General features: G+C 49.8%; 1 protein-coding gene across 1 annotated transcript in view; it reads right to left on the bottom strand.

The window, feature by feature from the left end:
* Window positions 1-9,034: 9,034 nt before the first annotated feature.
* Rgs6 (regulator of G protein signaling 6) overlaps window positions 9,035-20,158 on the bottom strand; it is a 645,208-nt gene continuing 634,084 nt past the window's right edge. The window contains exon 17 of the mRNA XM_050164594.1: window positions 9,035-13,007. Within this exon, the coding sequence (XP_050020551.1) occupies window positions 12,844-13,007 (164 nt within the window). The 3' untranslated portion in view covers window positions 9,035-12,843. The remainder of the gene's footprint in view (window positions 13,008-20,158) is intronic.

Genomic DNA, 20,158 nt, shown 5'->3' with positions numbered 1-20,158 from the left:
GAGTGGGACGGACCTGTGGGATGCCAGATGCGGAAGTGAGAGGCAGCAGTCAATCCCTCCAGGCTGCTGGTCTTACCGAGCTGCCTAACAGCACATAGCACCTGCATCCAAATGGGCTGAGCCTTTATTTCCTGGCGTTTGTGGCAGCTGAGAGAGGTTCAATACAGAGATGGCGGTGAGGGAAGGAAATCTGGCCATGCTGGCAGCACACACCCTCCCTATGGCATCCTTGCTTTCAGACACTGGCCCGTAGACTCTGTCTGGGGCTGTTCTGTCTCCATCCTCATCATCATCTTCAATGCCCTCTGGGCCCCACGTCATTTCTCTATATTCCTCTGTCATGTCTGAGCCCCACTGCCTTCCTGCATTCCCACCACTGTCAGTCAAGGGATCCCAGTATGCCCCCAACGACAATCTCCAGCATCTAAACCATCTCTTCCTGGATATCCTCCCTTCCATCCTGTCTAGTACAGCCACCCTCCTGGCCACACCTGGATCCTTCAAAATTGCTGACTCCTGAGAAAATGAACTTGGAAACCATTACTCCCCACTCTGTCTGTTCTCACAGATCTATTGCCCCTGGTCCTCAAGTCCCATCCTTAGGGCTCAGGATAGCTCCTAGAATACTACCTCTGTGCAATGCCTCCCCTGATCTGATTCCTCTGGTAGCTTCAGCTCCCATGCTCCCCTTTGAACCAGACTACTTACCACATGACTTCATGTTCTGCCGCAGCCTTTTACAAACCTGCTCCTCTCTGAGCCCTCCCTGCCAAGACCTCTTCTGAATCAAGTCACAGCTGCGTCTCTCTCTGGTCCTGGGCTCTGACCTTTCAACTCAGAGTCCACTCCAGTCCTGCATGCCGTCTGTGCTTCCGTCACGAGGTCCTTCTACTGCTCTCTAGTGGCCAGTTCTTCAGATCTTCTGTCCAATGTGCCTTTTATGTGGTTACATGTCTCTGGCTTGTGTCGTGATAGGTTGGCTACACGTTGATGCCTTCTACTAGAAGATGTGGTCTTTGAGGACAAAAGCCAATTTTATTCAACTCTGTCAGCACAACTCCTGCCCATGGCTAATCTTGATGAACGTTGCATTTTCTCTCTCTCTCTCTCTCTCTCTCTCTCTCTCTCTCTCTCTCTCTCTCTCTCTCTCTGTGTGTGTGTGTGTGAGAGAGAGAGAGAGAGAGAGAGAGAGTGTGAGTATGGGGGAGCGTGTGTATGTGTACAGGCTCAGAAGATAGCCTTGGATATTATTTCTCAGCCACCATCTGCCTTGATTTTGGTGGCAGGGTGTCTCATTGGCCTGAAGTTTATTTGCCAAATGGGCTAGTTGGTTGGCCGGAGAGCTCCTATCCTACGATCCATCTGCCTCTGCCTCTCCAGTGCTGGGATTGCAAGTTTACACTATCTTTCCTGACTTTTTCCCCCTACAGGCTCTGGGGATCGAACTCAGATCCTGACTAAGCAATCTTCCTAGCCCATATGTTCCATTCATAAACTTCCCAGTACGTGCCTTCCATTAGATGGACCCCCGGGTCTTCATCAGAGAAGCCTCAAAGCCTGACCTCATCTCCCCTAAGGTTTTCTGGGAAAAGACTCTTTCGGAGCCTCCTGCCAGTCCATCCTTCCTCCTTGTAGTACTGATTGCCGGGTGGCCATTCCTGGTCCTGTGGTGGTGGTGGTAGTGGGAGGCAGCAGGGACCAGAGAATGTCACAGAACACTGTGTGAACTGGCAGCAGTTCTGTGGGCTTACCAGCTGGTATGATGGGGAAGAGCCAGAGGAAAAGCTCATGTTTTTCTGCCCAAAGCTGAGAAGCAGGAGGGCAGCCAGTGGTCTCAGTGCTGAAGGCTCAGGAGAGAGATGTGTGAAGGTCACCTCTGACTGCTTTGTGTCTGACCAAAGAGAGGCGTTGTGGATGCCATGTGTGTTCGTGTGTGGGTGTTGCAAGCCAGTGGGCATGTCTAGATAGCTAATAGCATGCTTCCACGGCAGAGCAAGAGGAAGATCCACTAATCCGATTTGTAATTTATCTCTTGGGTTGATCCCAGTGTTCCTCCTTTGTTTCTGAGTTGATGCATTTATCTGAGGGCTCAGTGAGTTCACCTTGGCAAAGTCTTGCATGAATAGAAGCATTTAACTTAACAGATAAGCACATAGCTCACAGTCCTGAGTGTGAGTGTGTGTGTGCGTGTGCACACGTGCGTGTGTATATTTGCATGCAGCTGCTTTAACCCTTAAATGAGGGATTTCCTCCCAGGAGGGGAACACAGGATAGGTTTGTACAGTTCTTGCTTTTGTAAAGGCATTGGCAGAGAGAGCCAGTTGGAACGGGGAGAGGACTAAGCGCTTGTTTAAAGAGATTCTGGATGCAGTCAGACCACAGCTCAAGCTTTTCTTTGTTCTAGGTAGGTGGAGAAGAGGCATAGCCCTGGGCTTCTCACCCTTCTTGAAATCTAGTGCCTCCTACCTTCCTAGGCATCTGTTACTGATGAACGCTTGCTTACCAAAGAGGTGGGCTTCTTGAGCCGCCCCCTGCCCTGCACCCACAAATCTCCTGGTTTGCTGTGGTAACATTACCCACAGGAGCTGCTGCTTCAACTGCCTTAAGGATACAAGACTAATAATAGCGCTGGTTCAGGTTAGGATGAAGTCTTCTGACCCTCCATTCAGATAGTCTCTGCTCACAGCCCCAGAGTCCTGGAGCTTACAGCTTTGGGAAGCATGGCTCGTGCTGGATACAAGACAGTGTTGAAAGCATCTTTAGCTGACGACCACGAGTTCATCATCTAATTACATTAGTTCCTACCAAGAGGGTGCAAGGGCTTTAATTTCCAGAGCGGGTCAAGTCAGCAGAAGTGGATCACTCACTCTGGGATGACCTGGTACCTTCTGACCCAGTCTTTGGCACTGTGTAGGATTCAAAGTCATCTGTGGATACCTAAGCCCACTCTCCCTGCTGACCAGCCCTGCTACTGACTCAGAATAATAGGATTTGATTTCTTCCTATTTTATAGCTCTCTCTCTCTCTCTCTCTCTCTCTCTCTCTCTCTCTCTCTCTCTCTCTCTTTCTCTCGCTCGCTCTCCTTGCCTCCCTCTCTTCATTCTTTCTTTTACTCTCTCTTCTTTTTCTAATAGCTTTTCAGGCATATGAGCCACCATATAATCAACTCACATAAAAACACATACCAGTGCTTTCAAGTCTATCTACAGAGCTGTGCAGATATGGCTAGAATCAACTTTAGAACAGTTTCGTCAGGCCCCCAAAGAAACTCTATATCCATTAGCAATGATTGTTTTCAGCCCCTCACCAGTCTCAACCAACTTATTGCTGGACAACACTTGATCTGTGTTTTGTCCCTACAGATTTGCCTCTTCTGGACACTCTATGTGCATGGACCCGTATGGTATAAACTTCTATGTCCAGCCTCTTTCACTTAACATTGTTTCCAGGATTGAAACAGGTTATATACTAGCACTTCATTATATCTTTACTGTCAAATAATATTTCATCTTATGGACGCAACACATTTTGTTTTCCTATTTTCCAGTTGTCAGACAGGGCTTACTTCCAGTTTGGGGTTATTGGGAGTCACGCTGCTATGAGCAGGAGTGTTTTACATTTTTGTATGTTTTCATTTCTCCTGAGTATAATAACTAGGGGTAGGGGGACTGAGTCATGTATTAATTCTAGGCTTAGACTTTTAAGAAGCTGCCATACATTTTCCAAAGATGATTCAGCCCTTTATATACTATTCCCACCGTGTCTCATCTTTGTATTGTAGGAGAGTTTCAATTTCTCTGCAGACATCTGTTATTATCTGTCTTCTTTGATATTGCTAGCCTAGTGGGTGTGAAACTGTATTTCATTCTGGTTTCTATTTGCATTTCCCCTCGTGGCTCACAGTGTTGGGGATCTTTTCTACGGTCCCTGTCCCTCATAGTGTTTGGGGATCTTTTCTACGGCCCCTGTCCATTCGTTTGTCGTCTTTGGGGAAATCCTCGGAGCACCTCTGCCCATCTTTTAACCGTACCCTTTATCTTATATTACTGATGTTCAAGAATTCTCTTTCTATCCTAGATGTATCTGTCAGCTACATGATTGTCAAATAGTGCCCAATCTGGGGGTGTCTTTTCATTTTATTGATGCTGTCCTTTGAAGAAAAACAGCTTGTAATTGTGATGAAGTCATTTTTTGTTTTTTTTTTTTTCTTTATTTATAGTCTGGGGGCTATACCTAAGACATCACCGGCTAACTCACAGGTCACGGAGGTCTACTCCATTGTTCTAAGAGTCCCACAGCCGAGCCTTTTGATCTGTGTCAGCTGATTTCTGATTGTGGTGTAAGATGGGGACACAGGGTCACTCTTCAGCTTCTGTTTCGTCTGATTGTGTGGCACCATTTGCTGAAAAGGCCATTGTTTCTCCCATTGAGCTGTTTCAGGCACTGGCAAAGGTGGACGGCCTGTGCATGTGTGGGTTCGTTGCTCGACCCTCACTCTCTTCCTTAGCTATGTCCTCACATCAGCATTACACCATCTTGAGGACTTGTATCGAATTCTTAAGTTTTGAAATCCATGTCTTTCTATTTCCTGTGTGTGGCTGGAAGTATGCACTCTAAGCGAGGCTGGAATGTGGCTGGAGAGGAAAGCCTGACAAGAGGGGCCACGGACCCCAGGAGACATTAAAGACGGGGGATCAGGGAATGCCATTTTTACACCTTGCCCAATGGAACCTCGTGTAAGCCATTCGGTCTCTTTGCCTTTCCGTAGAGTGCAAGCTCTGAGCTAGTTGGCTGTGAAAGGGATCTTTGATTCTAATAATTCTGGAGGCAAGGAAATTTCAGTTTGTTTAGGCCAATTCTACCATGGGACACCCCCACCTGCCCTGTGACTTAGTATCTGTATGCAAATGCTTGTTTGTGTGTGTGTGTGTGTGTGAGAATATGTGGGGTGTGCTGTGGGATAATCCTTTTGTATGCTGTGAATACGTATTGTTCTCCCTGACTATTAATAATAAAGCTCATTTGGCCTATAACAAGCCCAAATAAGGCTAGGTGGGAGAAAATACAAACTGAAACTACATAGACGAAGAAGAGTGGAGCCAAGAGAGAGGCTAGCTAGCCGCTGGGGAAGCAAGATGCTAGAGGACAGGTAAAGCCATGAGCCATGTGGCAAAATACAGATGACTAAAAATGGATTAATTTAAGTTGTAAGAGCTAGTTAGTAATAAGCCTGAGCTATAGGCCGGGCATTCTGTAATTAATGTAAGCTTTTGTGTGGTTATTTGGGACCAGGTGGTTGGGTCAAAAGAAAAGTTCTATTTCCATTTATGGGGGGAAGGTTTGCAGGCAGATGAGAGCCATAGTGCTGTGTATATTGGGTATCAGCCTTCACCTCCAAGGTGTTGACCAACATGGATTCTCCCCTATGTATGATTATATATGTTGAGGATTCTAGGTTATTTTGTTATGCCCATGCCCACAAATACCTCAGAGAGTACCAAGATCATGTCTAAAGGGCACAATTGGTTCAACATGTAGCATGATAGACATCAATAAGGCTAATAACTGTAATGGGTCTCAGTATATGGAATATAGTTAAATTTGTGAGTTCACAGCGCTGCTGAAAAAAACCCCACTATTATCAGGAAGCTCTGCATTCTGTGATTGGTGAGAGACCACACCAGCTGTCCTCCAGGCTTGGACTGGTTCTTAATGCCTTACAACTTTACCTGGTTGCCTTGTCTGTGGGCTCTGTGCCAGCACGTCATGACCAGCCCGCTGTCATCCTCTGGTATTCTGTGTCCATCTGTTTGGAGAAGGTGGTGGGAGCTGCAAAACTCTTGGTAAGGATCCGCCCACCCAGAGTTGAGCAAGCTCCGCCTGTTAGTAAACAGTTTCCCTCTCAGAGACAAACCTGTGCCTACTCTCACACAGTACCACTGCTAAAGATTAAGGAAGAATAACTCACCATTGGGAAACAGGCCCCACTAACCTCCTCCCGGGCTCCCTTTCAGCATCCTGCGCTCTCTGGTGCATTGCTACTCCCTGTTTCCAAGCCAGAAGCTTCTATTAGAAGAATAAAGCATGTGTTTCTCTGCGGGGCTGCAGGTCCTGTGATGGTGTGCCTTCTCAAACGGGGGCGTGAAGATTTCAGGAGGTTAACAAAATGGCTTTTGGTTGAAAAGGTGTGGCCAGTGGGGCCTGTGCTCTCAGCTTTGCTCCTCCACTCCTCTCTTCCCCCTATGAGCCTCAGTTTCTTTCCATATAAAAGCAAAATAGCCACACACACAAAAAAATAATCCCTGAACCCAGAGAGAGGACCCGGCCTCAAAGGTCACCTACTGTACGAGTCCCTTTATGTGGCTTTCTAAAAAAGGCAAACACAGGGTCAGAAAACAGATCAATAGCTGCCAGGAACAGACGGGTGGGGGAGAGATTAGTGGCAAGGGGCACAGGGAACATTTGGGGTGATGGAGTTGCTTCATCTTGATGTTTTTCCCCCTGTGGGCATTACATCATTGTGTAAGTTGGTCAGGATTGATAACACTACACATAAAAGGGATGAGTTCTATTACAAAAGAATTACAGCTCAGTAAACAAGCAGCAGAAATGATCACACACACACACACACTCACACACACACACACAGAGCTCTCTGAGGTCTCTCTCAGTGTTAACCTGCACTGATTCTCCCTGAGGTATGGCCATGGACAGCAGAGAGGAATAGCCAAGGTTTTGATTTGCTTTTAAAAGTATCCTTCCCCGACTCTTCCACCTCTCTTAAACATTCTTTCCATGATGTAATGGGAGAGAGAGGAAAGTGGCCTTCGTCTTTGTGGTCAGCTGCCCAGGACTGAAGCCTCTCCCTTGGTGGTGGTGGATGAGTATCTTGTTTCTATAGATGTCAGTTGTTCTCAGGACGGAAGCCCTGTCTGCTCCTCTTGTTCTAGGTCAGGGGTCTGAGTCTCTGGCTTGAACTATTTCTGAGCATAATCTCAGAATCCAGATTCCAAGGAAGAAGCCACGTGGCCTGTAGGACAAATGGGATTGTTGATGGAGGTGTGACCTCTTCTCTTTCTGCCTCCATCCAGGTCTGAGTGAGGAGCACCCTCCCCAATAACCAGCTACTCTGTTGTTACTGCTGGGTATCCACTGAGGTCATCCCAGGGACACAGGGAGGGAGCCAGGCTTCCACTGGGAGAAAACAGCAAGTGGTTTTGTGGCAGTCACAGAGAGGAATCAGCTTACACGGGCCAACAGGACCCATCACCTTTGGGCTGGTGGGAAGAAATGGCACTCTAAAGTCATAGGGGCATGCCGCCTGCCTGGTCAGGGTTTGCGACATCTTCCACCACCACCACCACCAATTCCCAAATCCATTTCAGATGTGGTATTCACACCAGAGTCTATTTCTGGAGCACTTGCTATGCGCCAGGTTCAGGCTTGGTTGTCCATGTGAGTTTCCAGCTCTCTCCCAGGAAGCAAGTGTCCAGACAGACTACATGGCTTGGTCTTTGCACTCCGTACTGGTTGAAACCCCTGTGGCTTGAAATCAGCCAGGCCTGGGAAGTCCAGCTCAAGGTTCTGAGGCAGCTGGAACAGGAGGAGTGTGCCTGACGAACAACTCTGCCCTGACAACCTCCTCCCAATCCACCCTCCTTGAAGCTCACTAGACCCTGTGACGCTTCCGTGGCTGTGTGACCTATCCCTCGGGGTGCAGAGACAAGGATGTCCCACAGCCTCGATTCTGGGTGCAGCAAACAAATACGATGAAGAAAGATGAGCCTGGCAGCTGCAGGCACACACAGTGCCGCCCAGAGAACTCGGAGTTCCTGGAGATGGGGGGGAACATGCTGGTGAGAGATTTGTAGGCCCAGGAATGGACGTGTCCAAGGAACACCTGGGTTTACAGGCGGGCACATACCAAGAGAAGTCTTAGAATTAGAGACCCAAGAATACCCTGGAGGCTGGGACCAGTGAATAGCAGAAAGCTTGCACCAAGGATGGTGCCCTTTGCCAAATAGGCCCCGAGAAAGGTATTTGTAGATAAGAAGCTGCAGGGTAGATTGCAGAATTCCTTTGGGTTTTAACTGGTCCCTTCCCCAACCCCCACCCCGAATCTAAACAGATATTTGTCCTCAGAGGTATGTAGAATTGTATGCATACTCAATGACAGTTTGCTAGACAAAGATTGTGGAAATAAGTTAGATGGTAGGCTGGCAAGGAGGCTATCTGGTTCCCTGGGAGGGGGGAGGTGGTTGGGGTTGGTTGTGGCAAAGGAGGGCGGAGAAGCCTGGCTGTTGTGGGTGGGCCAGGGCCTGATGGCAGGGCAGAATATGGACTGGAAGGAATGGGGCACATGTCACCTTGAACCTGACCTTCTACATCAGGAGAGCTGTACAATGAGCCGGCCCTGGCCCTGAGAGACAAAGATGTGACTGGCGACCCATTCCCACATCTCTGAGATCACTCCTACTTTCAGGAGCAAAATTTCTGCCTCTGAGGCGTGCTGCGAGGAGCCAGCCTCCTCATTATCACAGGGCCCTCGTGACTTTTTTCCCCCATCCTCTTTGCCACAGCCTGATTTTCAGGCTCCAGGTGTCCCGCTGCTTAGGCAGTGGTGGGGAAATGAGATTGTCTGTCGCTCAGGAAACCAAGACTCCCTGTAAGAGACAGTCTGTATATGGCAGACTTTGGTTCTCAGACTTTATTTAACAGGGTCACTCCTGCGTACAGACATCAGGGCAACGTGACCACCTAAAGGAAGGTACCCTGGCAGAGACTGTGGCTGCAGCCTTTTGGTGACACTGAGATCCCAAGCTACTGGGACCATCTGCTTTTTCCTCTCTTGCTCTGGTGTCCCCAGGAGAGGGAAACAGATAAACGTATTTGTGTGTGGTGGTGAGGGCGGTAGGTAGTGATGGGCCAAAGGAAACAGTAGGTACCTTTTTTTTTTTTTGTTGTTGTTCTAGAGGTGCATTCTGCCCATGGAACCCCCAAACCAAAGAGCCACACATAGTTAACTGGATTGTAGTGGGTTCAAGTAGTTGTTTATTTTTAGACCGTTTCCAGCATGTTTGGTCCTGGGGTCCAGTCCCCAAATTCCAGAAAAATAAACTAATGAGAACCACATGCACTACTAGGAGGCCATTCCGACGTCTGTGGTCATGCGGTGAATAGTCGTAGGCTATAGAACAGGGACCCTGAGTGTGGGCAGGGCTCCCCCACCTGGACAGCTGATGGCAGCTGGTTCTGCCCCCTCACTGTGGCTTGGGGAAGGCTGAGCCCCAGTTATCTGGATCCTGCCACCCCAGGGTCCCTGTCTCTTATTGCTACATTTGCTACTTTGCTACTAGATGGCCCCTGGGTCTTGCCCAGGGGAGGCCTTATCACTGGGTGGCACTAATGAGTAAGTTGCTGGCATCTGCTGTTGCCATGGTTACATGAGCACAGGCCTCTTTTTAGAGGGTCTGGTGGTAAGTTATTAGCAGTTTATTTGACCACTGCTCCAACTATCCCACGGTCCTTGCCACATATTCATCTCAGCCAGGTCCTTTTAAGAGGCTGGTGACATGCTATTTCACCCCAGCCCTGGGCTTCCCCACTTCCTGTACCTTGTTGAAACTTTTTCCTCCAATAAATTCCCCAGGGCCCAAAGATGGACAGCCTCTGATTCTTTCCCACTTGTGGAAAAGGCTTCTAGGTGCTGTCTTCTGAAGCCCACACATGTAGAACAGAACAGGAGGACACATTTCAGGAAAACACACCAACTTGCACAACAAGCAAGGGGGCCAGGCTCCTGGTTCTATATCCTGTTGGTGAGGTAGTTTGAACATCCCAGGAATCCTGTTGGGCACATCCCATGAGTCTGGCTAGTCCAAGCAGCAACTTACGTTGTAGGAGGCCCTTCCTGGGTACTAGCCTGGTACCTAGCTACTGAGCTGTGGGCAAGCGTGTAATACACTTCACTAACTGTACTTTGGGTTGGACCTCCCTTTGTTTCTGGGGCACAGCAATAGCTTGCCAGGGGGAATGACAATTGCCATGCTACTTTCTAGACTGGCAGGTGGTTTCTCCTGCCTACCTGGGCCAGGCTGGTGTTGCAGTGAGCTGGGCATTTAGGTGTACAATCTCCCAGCTCTGTTCTTCTCATGCAGGGAAACCTTATTTCAGCTTTTGTCCCCTGCCTTGGCCATAGGTGTCTCACGGACTGAGATTGGGGAAGTTGCCAAAATGTTATTTTCTCCACAAGTCATCATGGGGTAGAGTCTCATCTCAGAGACCATATTGGGTTAGGAGAGCCCAGCAGGCTTCTGGGGGCCAGGATGGGGTGGAGGGAGGAATCTGCTTTGCTGAAAAAATGATTACCAAACATATAGATTTTTTGTCTGTGTGTACCAGGTCAAAGGGAAGCTGGTTTATACCCAATTTTTCAAATCTTTGCATATCAAACTGACTTAGGTTTGTCAACTTGAGTTGAGCGGCTTTGTTTTATTTCCTTAGCTCCTTGCCTGATCTACTAAGGAACACATCATAGTGGCCACACACTGAGGTCACCCCTGTCGTGATATGAGGTGTGGTGTTGGGGGGCTTATTGCTCCAGGCTGGAATCCATCTGAAGTGTCCGTCCGTGGCGCTATTGACCTGCTGACACTCCTCTCTTCTGTCCTCTGAGGGTGTTTAGAAGCTTGCCTCCCATTCCGCTCAGGACTAGAGTATACCTGGCTCTGGGTAGGCCATGTGGCGACCTCCAGAGCCGGATCAGTTTTCTGGTTGCATAATGTAGAAACAGCGGACAAGAATTGGGGCAGAAAAAGGGGCACAAAAGCCACAGACAAGAAGTCGGCCTTATCCAGGATGTAGCCTGGCTTAGCATGTGTTCTGGAGTTCATGGAAGGGGCAGGACGCAGCCAGAATCCTTGTCCTGGATGGCTGAGGGCACAGATGTACCCATTGTTTGAGAACATCAGATATCTTGGTGTCAGGACAGCCTACGGACCCTTGGTAGGCAAGAGTTTCCTTTGGGCAATTTTGAGTGGAGATGAACTTGGACTACAATTTTGTTCAGAAGCTGAAGGGTTCTGTGTAGAGGATTTTTTTTTTTTTTTAAAGAACTAGAGAGGAAGAGTTAGAAGACTCCATTACTCGGGTTGTGGCTTCCCTTCTTTCACTTATTACTCATGGGATCACCTACTATTTACAAAGTGCCAGGCTCGGTGGGAGCAGCTGACTAGAGTCTGAGTGTTTACAGTCGCCTTGGGAGGCCCCTTCTGATTTCTACCATATCTCAAGGAGAAAAGGAGGAATGGGAGACAGAAGTGGGGGTTAGGAATCTTAGAGGGTGGGATCTAAGTGCCCGTGGTGGTTCCCCTGTGATGGATGGACAGAAGGCTTGTGGATCTGGTTGTTGTGTAGAAGCAGGTATGGGCAGGTTTTGCGGGTGGGGGCTAGGTGGATGGGTCACATGGTGCACCCAGGAGGCTGGGACTGAACAAACACTTGTGCCTTTGGTCACCAGCTGGTGAGCTTGCTTTCACAAGCCTGCCTTCCTTCCTTCCTTCCTTCCTTCCTTCCTTCCTTCCTTCCTTCCTTCCTTCCTTCCTTCCCTCCCTCCCTCCCTGTTTATATAGTCCCAAGGAAGAGTTTTCACCTATGGCCAAAATAGATCGAAAGAAGGGGCCAACAAACAGGTATTGGCAGGGAAGGTGTGTGGGAGGCCGTGTTTGACTTTAAAAGCATGTTGCTTACTACAGCAGTGTCTGAGGGCTTGTGGCAACCACAAGAATTGACACCTGTGCTACCTACCATTTGCTAAGCACCCCCTATGCGTTCAGGACCTGACGTGGCGCTTTCTGGGCATGACTTCACAGCCAGGTTGGCAAATGGTTGTTCTGACACACAGGAAGAAGACAGATCTTTTGCAGGGTCTTACACAGTTTGCTCTTAGCTAGATGATTGGCTACGTTTAACAGGGTGCTTTGGCTGGGCCCTCAGAATGAGGTCGAGAAAGGGAACCTGTGGCTCTGGCCCAGTCCTGCCATTGTGCATATCGTGTTTTAGCTTCAGGAACAGCTGAACCTTAACCCACCAAGAGTCTGGCCAGGCCTGGTGCTAGCCCCACAGTCCATCCACCTCCAGGAACTTGGGCTACCGGTGGGGAGAAGCCCAATGGCCCCTGAGTTTATGGCCACGTTTATTTCGAGTAAAACATGAGGGAACAAACCAAGGTGCAAGGGGCAAAACCATTAGACAAGGAGAAATCATATTTTTAAGATTTGTCACCAGAACCTTCAGTGGCTGAGCAACACACTCCATCGTCTGCACTGGACCCTTGGACATTTGAGGGGACCTGTGGGTGGCCACCACACCCACAGAGACTTCCTTTAAATTTGGTCTCAGGGTGGAAAGAACTTGGAGTGCCAGGTGCTGAAGGTGTGACGTTTGACATTTTTGTGAAAGCAGTGTCTGTCGTCCGTCCACTACACCTGGGTGGCTACCAGTTGGGGGAAGGCAGGAGGCAGTGAGTGCAACAGAGAGACTATGGAGGTGATGCGTAATACTATGTGCCCGGGTCCGCTCATCCCTCTGAAGTTTGCTGAAAGCCATGGTTTCCCAGACGACTGGACAGGTGAGGTTTAACATCTCAAGTGGTAGTCAGGCCCCACGAAACATCCCCTGGCCAAGTTAGAAATGGGCCCTTGGAGAGAATAAGCGTTGACGTGAGACTGTACACGAGAGAGGCATCAACGGGGCCTCTCCCTGGCTGGCCCAGCACCGCTACTCTTTCTGCCTGGTCTTCCCCATTCACCCACCGCGTCTCCCCACCATTGCAATCCGTGGCCCTCACTCTTTCTCCTTCACAGTGACCAAATCTCCCCGCAAGGAAGCTCTGTCGTTGGACGTGGAGCGCCGCCTGCCCGGGTGCTCTGCAGGCCCAGGCCCTGGGGTGGGGACAGTCAGGAGGATTGCATCAGGCCCGTGAGGCGCTTGCCCGCCAGCGACTTTCCCTGCAGAGAGAGCCGACACAGAGCACGCACAGGTGTGCAGACACACAGACAGAGACAGAGAGCCAAACAGGTGAATTAATCGTTGTAGGAGTCACTCTGGCCAAACCGCTCAACCACCCAACCCAGCTGATCATGTTAATAGGGGATCTCTAGGGAAGGAAGCCCCAGCTAAGGACAACTGGAAAAAACAAACAGGACTTTGGGCAGGTTAAGGGAGTAAGTGTATATGGCTAGCACTCCAGCTGGGGTATGGGAGTTTTACTTACCAAAGCCTAGGCATTAAGGCCCTCAGATCCTTTAATACCCATGGGCTGCCCTTGAACTTGGTTTTACTCTAGTGTGGAAGGAAACGGTGTGCTGGGGAGGTCTGAGGTCAGGAAGGGTGGGTTGACACCAATAGATGGTGACTACAGATCTGGTGATTGGAAAGTAAGGAATTAATTTGTCACGGGGATTCTGAAAACTGTGAATCCTACTTGAAGGTTTGAGATAGGATTTGGGGACTCTGGGCCCCGGTGCTGTGACTGTAAACGTGACTGGGACCTTCAGGGTTCTCTGGAGGTGACAGGAAAGGTGCACTCCTGCCACACTTAGGACCCTGATTCTCCGTGGTAGTGCTCAGTGGCCAAGTGTGACGACCCTGAACCAGGAAGTCTATGAACTCTTAAATCCTATGTGACTGTTATTTTCAGAATCAAAGAATAAGCAGGATGGTGAGGCACAGAGGCCTGGCACAGTCTAGTTGTCTACGTGGTCTCTTGCCATGGCTGAGGAGCCTGTGCTCTGAACAGCCCGAGGAGGCCCATGGGTGAATGAGGCTTGACCACTCTACTTGTTTCCCTTGACATAGTTCCTACTCGCTCCCTGGGCACCCTTTTTAGAAATTCATATTATTGGACAGGGGTCTCAGAGAAGAGGGTGGCGGGACTGGGAACACATTGATCACCATGTCTGGGAAAACATCAAAGGCCGCCCTGCTATTGACAGTGGGTCAGCGACACCATGGCCATCTGCAGAGGGCAGCAGATGAACCCCCATCAGCAAGGGCTGTGGAGTTTGGCAGTGAGAGAGTGCACGGGCCAACCGTTTCTCGTGCATTTCCAAGCGGGGTGTGAGGGCTCATTTTGTTTACTGGGCTTGACTGTGTGGAAGCTGGATGTAATTAAAAAAAATTGATCTGGTTGGTGAAGCCTAGTAGGGCACTCAATAAACCTGCTGATTGATGAATTGATGGATAATGGGCAGGTCTAATCAACGAACAAGAGCTTGGAGCGCCAGGATCCAGGGCTGTGTACCATTTGGCTTAGCTCTCTTGGAGGGACACAGTCAACCTAGCTGAGACTGCGCTGGTGTAGAGGAAGGCTTGTCCAGAAATGGAATTGCCCCCAGGAGCTGTCAGAAAACTCTTTATCTACTTCTTTTTCCCTTCCCTTCCTTTCTCCCCTATCTTAAAATCACATGCAAACACATACACACACACACACACACACACACACACACACACACACACACACTCTTCCCCATCAACAACCTTATCTCAATCTTCAGATGCACTAAACTTAGCCTGCAGCAAGCTATGTTTATACTAGGCTAAAGCCTTTTCAATCAGATTTAAAAAAACCTTTGAGGGTTCCTGTGCTGGTGTGTCTGTCTGTGTGCACAGGTAGGTACAACCTCGGGTGTCATTTCTGAGGCGGCAGTCGTCCATCTTTGTTTTTGAGACATGGTTTCTCATTGGCCTGGGCTCCCCTGAGTAGCCTGGGTTGGCTGGCCAAGGAGCTGCAGGGATCTGCCTCTGTTCATCCCTGGTGCTGGGATTATACCCACATCCAGCTTTTTATGTAGGTACTTTGGGTATCAAACTCATGCTCTCGTGCTTGTGTGGCAAGCATGTTATGTGCCTAGCTATCTCCCCAGCCCATCCTATGCCAGTCTGAGAATCACCGGAAGGATGACCAGGCCTTTTGCAGCAGGGCCAGCGCTACAGTGCCCCTTAGAAGACAGACACTGCTTCCAAGGCCTCCAGCCCAGGCTGGCTCTCACTCTCCGGGGCGTCCTTTCTCACATGGGCCGGGGAACATTTACCTTCCCTGCTGATTCATTTGGGCATGTGTCTTCCCGGCGTAGGCATAAAGGCAAGAATTATAGGACTGTGTAGAGACTCCTTTCTGGACAAATGTGAGTCTAAGGGCCTTCTGGGGTGACGATATTACTTCCTGTCACCTGTGTTCCCCTGCTCATATGAAAGGTGCAGCCTAGCGCTGCAGTAACCACACACTCAGTCCGGCTCCTCCTCTTCTACCCTTCCTCTACCGGGACCCCAAATTAAACATTGTGTACTTGGATATCTAAATTTAACTGATACATGTGGAAAAAAAAAATCCCTAGATCGAACTAAAAATGTCACCAATGTGTGGTTTAAAAGCTCAGAGACAAAGGCGGTGAAGTTTGCCAGTTGCCCAAACCCTTGCTGTGGTTCCATCTTCATTAGTGAGATCATTTGGGCTACAGAGGCACTGTGGGTTGTGGTAGGCTAGAGAGTTTTTTTTTTTTTCCCTAGAGGATTGTTCTGAGTGATTTTAGCCCTGAGGCTCCTCCACCCTTCACCTTTCCCAGTTCTGCAAAAAGAGCCAGGCTGGATTTGGAGGTGATAATTAATCTCTTCCTGCCAAAGACTCAGCCTCATAGCTCTGACTCCAAGGACCCATGGCCAGCCTGCCAATAGTGTGCCCCACCCCTCTCCCCCACTTCTCCCATTTCTGGGGACTTCAGGGATGAAGCAGGTAGCTAAGCGGCCCAGGATCTTCTGGAAACAGTACCAGTCTCTCAGCATCCAGGTGGTGGTGTGTGGCCTTTGGGTCCCTTTCTTACTGCAGAGCTCACACATTTACTGAGTGCTAGCTCTGATGCTCAAGATGGAGGTCAGGAAGGTTCACTTGGGAGATGGTTTGGCAGGCATTCTGCTCAGCGGAGCAGGTCTAGCTGCAACCCACCCGCCACACCATCGTCCGAGTGAGCGAGGCAGGGCTATGGGCTGAAAGAAAGTTAATCACACAGGAGCCAGGCAGGGCTGGATGCCTGACCAGGGGCTTTGGGGAAGAAATTGTGAGATTCCCCCTGACTCAGCAGCAGCCTGCCTTCTGAAGAGCAGAGATTCCTGTGGTGTTCAGGGATCAAAGTGAAATCCTCCAGGCGAAGCTGTCTGTGCTCTGAGGTGAACTGCCCCAGAGGCTATGCCCAGTGGGCTTGCAGGTTGCTTCAGGCACCTACTCCATCCAGAGCCTCCTCCTGTACCCTGTGGGGCTCTCTCCTTCCTCTGCTTTTCTCCCATCCCTGCCTCCAGCTTGGACAATTCTGAGAGAAGGGGAGGGATCATTCTGCCCGTGCCTGGCACCTATAGAGCTACAGAGGCAGCAGTGTTTGGGGGGTGTGAATGTGTGGTGTTCCTCAGTGCCTGTCAGGTAGGATTGGGCTGTGGCACCAGCTCAGCTTGAGGCCTTGGTGCAGCTGAGTGAAGCAACAGAGGGCAACTGCAAATGCTATCAGCAGGCAGCCTTTGCCCAAATGAGGGAAGCATACAGGGATTAAGAACTGGACTGCGGAAGGTACATTCCAGAGACACCAGAGCTTGGCACACAGGCAGAGCACCTCTCGCCTTCCACACACTTGGCAAAGTATAGCCCAGGAGAACTCAGGATGCTTAAACTTCCGGGATCAGGGACTCGATGCTTAGGTCACAAACACCCATACATTCAGCCCCCCCCCCCCTGCCCCCAAGCCATGATTTCATCTCTGTGGCCCTTGAGGTGGCTAGAAGCCTGGAAGATGTTATGGGAATCCTTTTGTTTCTGAAAAAAAATGCACAAAAGGCATAGCTCCCTTTTGTGCGGTGCTGGAGGAAGAGCCAACATGCTGCGGGACATGCCGAGGCTCTGGGCATCACACTTGGAGATCGTAACCGACAAAGCATGCATGACCCCATGGCCACGAGCGTTTGTCCCGTACTTACCTGGGAGACTGAGGCTAAGAAACCCATTGGCTGAGAGGAGAGCCGTGGCTCAGAGGGAAGCTAGGGGCGGGTGTCACAGGCCATACCAGGGAGGGCAGGGCCAGTCACTAGGGTCTCAGGGTGGGGGTGGGGGGGTCACCCTTTTTAATGTAAGGGAATATGGACATTTGAGCTGATAGGATTCTCTGGCTGATCGTCTCACATGATCTAGGACTAAAAAGTTAGATGTCTGCAGTAGTGATCAAATCAAAATCTAGGCTCCAGCGGGGTTTGTCTGGCCCTGGGAGAGAGGAGTGGCATTGGCGGGAAAGGGGATATAAGGGACTTTTGTAGGATGGTGGGGTGTAGGTTACATGAGCGTATTTTTTGTCAAATTCATAGAACCTTATATTTCAGATCTGCATTTTACTATATACAACCATAATTTAAGGGGGAAACCACAAGAAATAAGATTAGGGAGAAAAAAAATATCCCAGCTGTCTCATCACCGACTTTCTACTCCGTTTTCTTTGTTAGTTGCTGGGTCCGCCTTTGCCATTCTAGAAACTGAATCCTCCCTCCTCCCACCTGGGAGAGACTCGGGGTCCCACTGGGCAGGACCAATTTGGGGCGCTATTTCTGGCTTCCATTGATCCCTGCCGAACCCCTTGGTGTGACACCAGGCGTTTTTCATCCTTGCTAATGAAACGTAGTGTTCTGCCGAATTGGGCACACCAGCCCAGAGATGGGCTGTCCTTTCGAGGAGTGTGATGTTCAAGTTCACAGGGGATGTCTGTACACTGACAAGCTCAGTGAATGGGGAGAGGTGGGTCAAGAAAAGCAGTTGGAAAGCCACAAGCCAGGTTCAAAGCCTAGGGGTCCTGGTGAGGGCCTGTCTAACTTCACCAGGTCTTTCCCTGGGGAGCAGAACTCCTGGTGCTTTGCCAGCACGGAGTAAGGCACAGGAAGGATTTGGATAGAAAGTATAAGGAATCCTACGACATCGCCTTTCCCAGCGGTATTTGAAAGTGGAGAGGGAGAAGGCTACTTCTTGGGATGGTTCAGGTGTCTGAGGAGCTCTGTCAGGGGTCAATAGAAGATTCTGTACTTAGACTAGTTTCAAAGTATCTTCAGCTGCCCCTCTTTTCTTAACCTGTTCTCGGCTATGGGAAGTGGGGCTGGGGAAATGGAAAATACAGGTAATGGGATGTACTGAGGACTGCCGGACTACACCCACAGTGGGGCCAGACAGAGCAGCCTGATAGGAAGACGGTATTTCTAGGCTGTTCCACCCTGTCACTGTAGAGTAGGAACCCTATGGCAAGATTCCTGGGGGCTGATCCCTCCAAGGCTCTCACCGAGCTTTCTGATCTCTCTCGGGGGTTGAAGGGCATCTTGATCTGTTCTAAAATATTCTATTTGAATATTATATAAGAAGGTATGTATATTTAAAAAAAAACCCACAGGCGTAGGTGAAACTCAAACTAGTAACAAAAACTTACAGCCGAAAAGTAGTATATATTTAGCTTAGGCCTGATCCTGAATCTGCTTTATAAAGTAAAAATCAAGATAAAACCCACGAAAGCAGCACCTCATGCCACACGTGGTGACATAGGTAGGTGTTGGTGGGCGCATGGTTAGTGAGGGGCTATGGAGTCTGTTCATCATTTGAACACCAGGACTGTTTTCAGATAATTTTCCTTTGTTTTTGTTTGAAATTTAAATTTAGGCAAGAGGAGCTGCCAGCTACCCTAGCCGGATGAATGGAAATAGGCAACCACTCTCTTGACATCCCAGGGCCTTTCTCTTTGGATATTCTAATTCTTCACCCATTAGGTGGCAACTATAGCTCATGGACCTCTCTTTGCAAGCAAACTTTTCCAGTTGCCCAGGCCTTCGTGGAGGCAGGATGGAACGGGGCTCATCACTACAGACCCAGGTTATTAGACAGTTAGCAGCAGCTGCCCCCAATGGCAAACGTCAGACCCCTAGGCATTTGACAGACACCTGGACAAATGCCCACAGCATCTTCACAGGTTAGGTAATTCTTTATCATCATGTAATGGATGAGGAAGGAGACTCCAGGAGAGATGGAGAGATTTTCCTGAGAGCAGACAGTCACAGGGCAGCAGAGCCAAGGGGGTCGGCCTCAGGAACCACCCATCTACTCGGCACACGGCCATATCTCAAGGGAGGAGGCAGATGGGAACACTCGGGTACTGGGCACTTGGCACACCTCCATACTTAACTGGACCCGCTTTCTGGGCAGTACAGGGTGCTTTTCCTTGAATATACTCGAGCCCATTTCAAACACTTTCTGCTGTGCTCAGGGGCTTCTGCTTTCTAGATCTGGGAGTTGTGTGACAGGGAGGTATCCCTTGGTGACTGGTAAGCCTGGCAAAAGGTACCTTTGCCAACTGCACTGAGCTGGGGTGTAGCTGGGCACGGGTTGGTATGTATAAATCTACAGCAATGGATTCTGGACACACCAGATGATGCCGTCATTGTGTTTGTGGCTGTGTGTTACTAGTACCTTTAAGCTCTCCTGTGGTGACCTCAAGGATAGAAGCGGATGTGACACTGGCCTTTTCTAAGATGGGTCAGGCAGAGTGGACTTAGCTCCTGTTAGAAATGACCTTATTCCAAGTCATTATGGACCAAGTGCCCAATTTGGAGTAGCCTAGACAGGCTAGGGAACCCTCCCTGGATGGTGACCATGCTCCTTGGCTCCTGCCTCCTCATTTCTTTGGCTATCTTTGCAGAGCTAACCTTTGCCAGTAGGTTTGGGTGAGCCACGAGAGACCCTCTTCCACATCCCTCCAGCTGCAGAGAGACTAAGCTGGCACCAGGCAGGGATGCCAGGAGAGATGCAAACGCAACAGCTGCGCCCTGTACTGGTGGCAGGATGCCCAGGCTTGGACTCTCTGGCCTGCTTTCCGAGCTGTGTGCACCCCCCCCCCCCCCGCGTCTATAGGGCCTTCGGTCGCTACTTCCTCTCACTCCAGTGGAGCCACCTGCCCTTTCCACCTTCAGTCCACCCTTCAGCTGGTAGGAACTTTTTGGTGGTCTCGGGAAGGGAGGGGAGGGGTCGTTTCACTTGCAAAGCCCTCCAGTAGCATACCTGCCTGGAGGCCTGCACAACGTCTGCCTCATGCTCTTCTCC

The sequence above is a fragment of the Alexandromys fortis genome, unplaced genomic scaffold, assembly GCF_014885135.2.
Source record: "Alexandromys fortis isolate MF-2015 unplaced genomic scaffold, M_Fortis_MF-2015_v1.1 scaffold_159, whole genome shotgun sequence".
Classification (NCBI taxonomy): Eukaryota; Metazoa; Chordata; class Mammalia; order Rodentia; family Cricetidae; genus Alexandromys; species Alexandromys fortis.
This window is presented reverse-complemented; position numbering and strand designations above follow the sequence as displayed.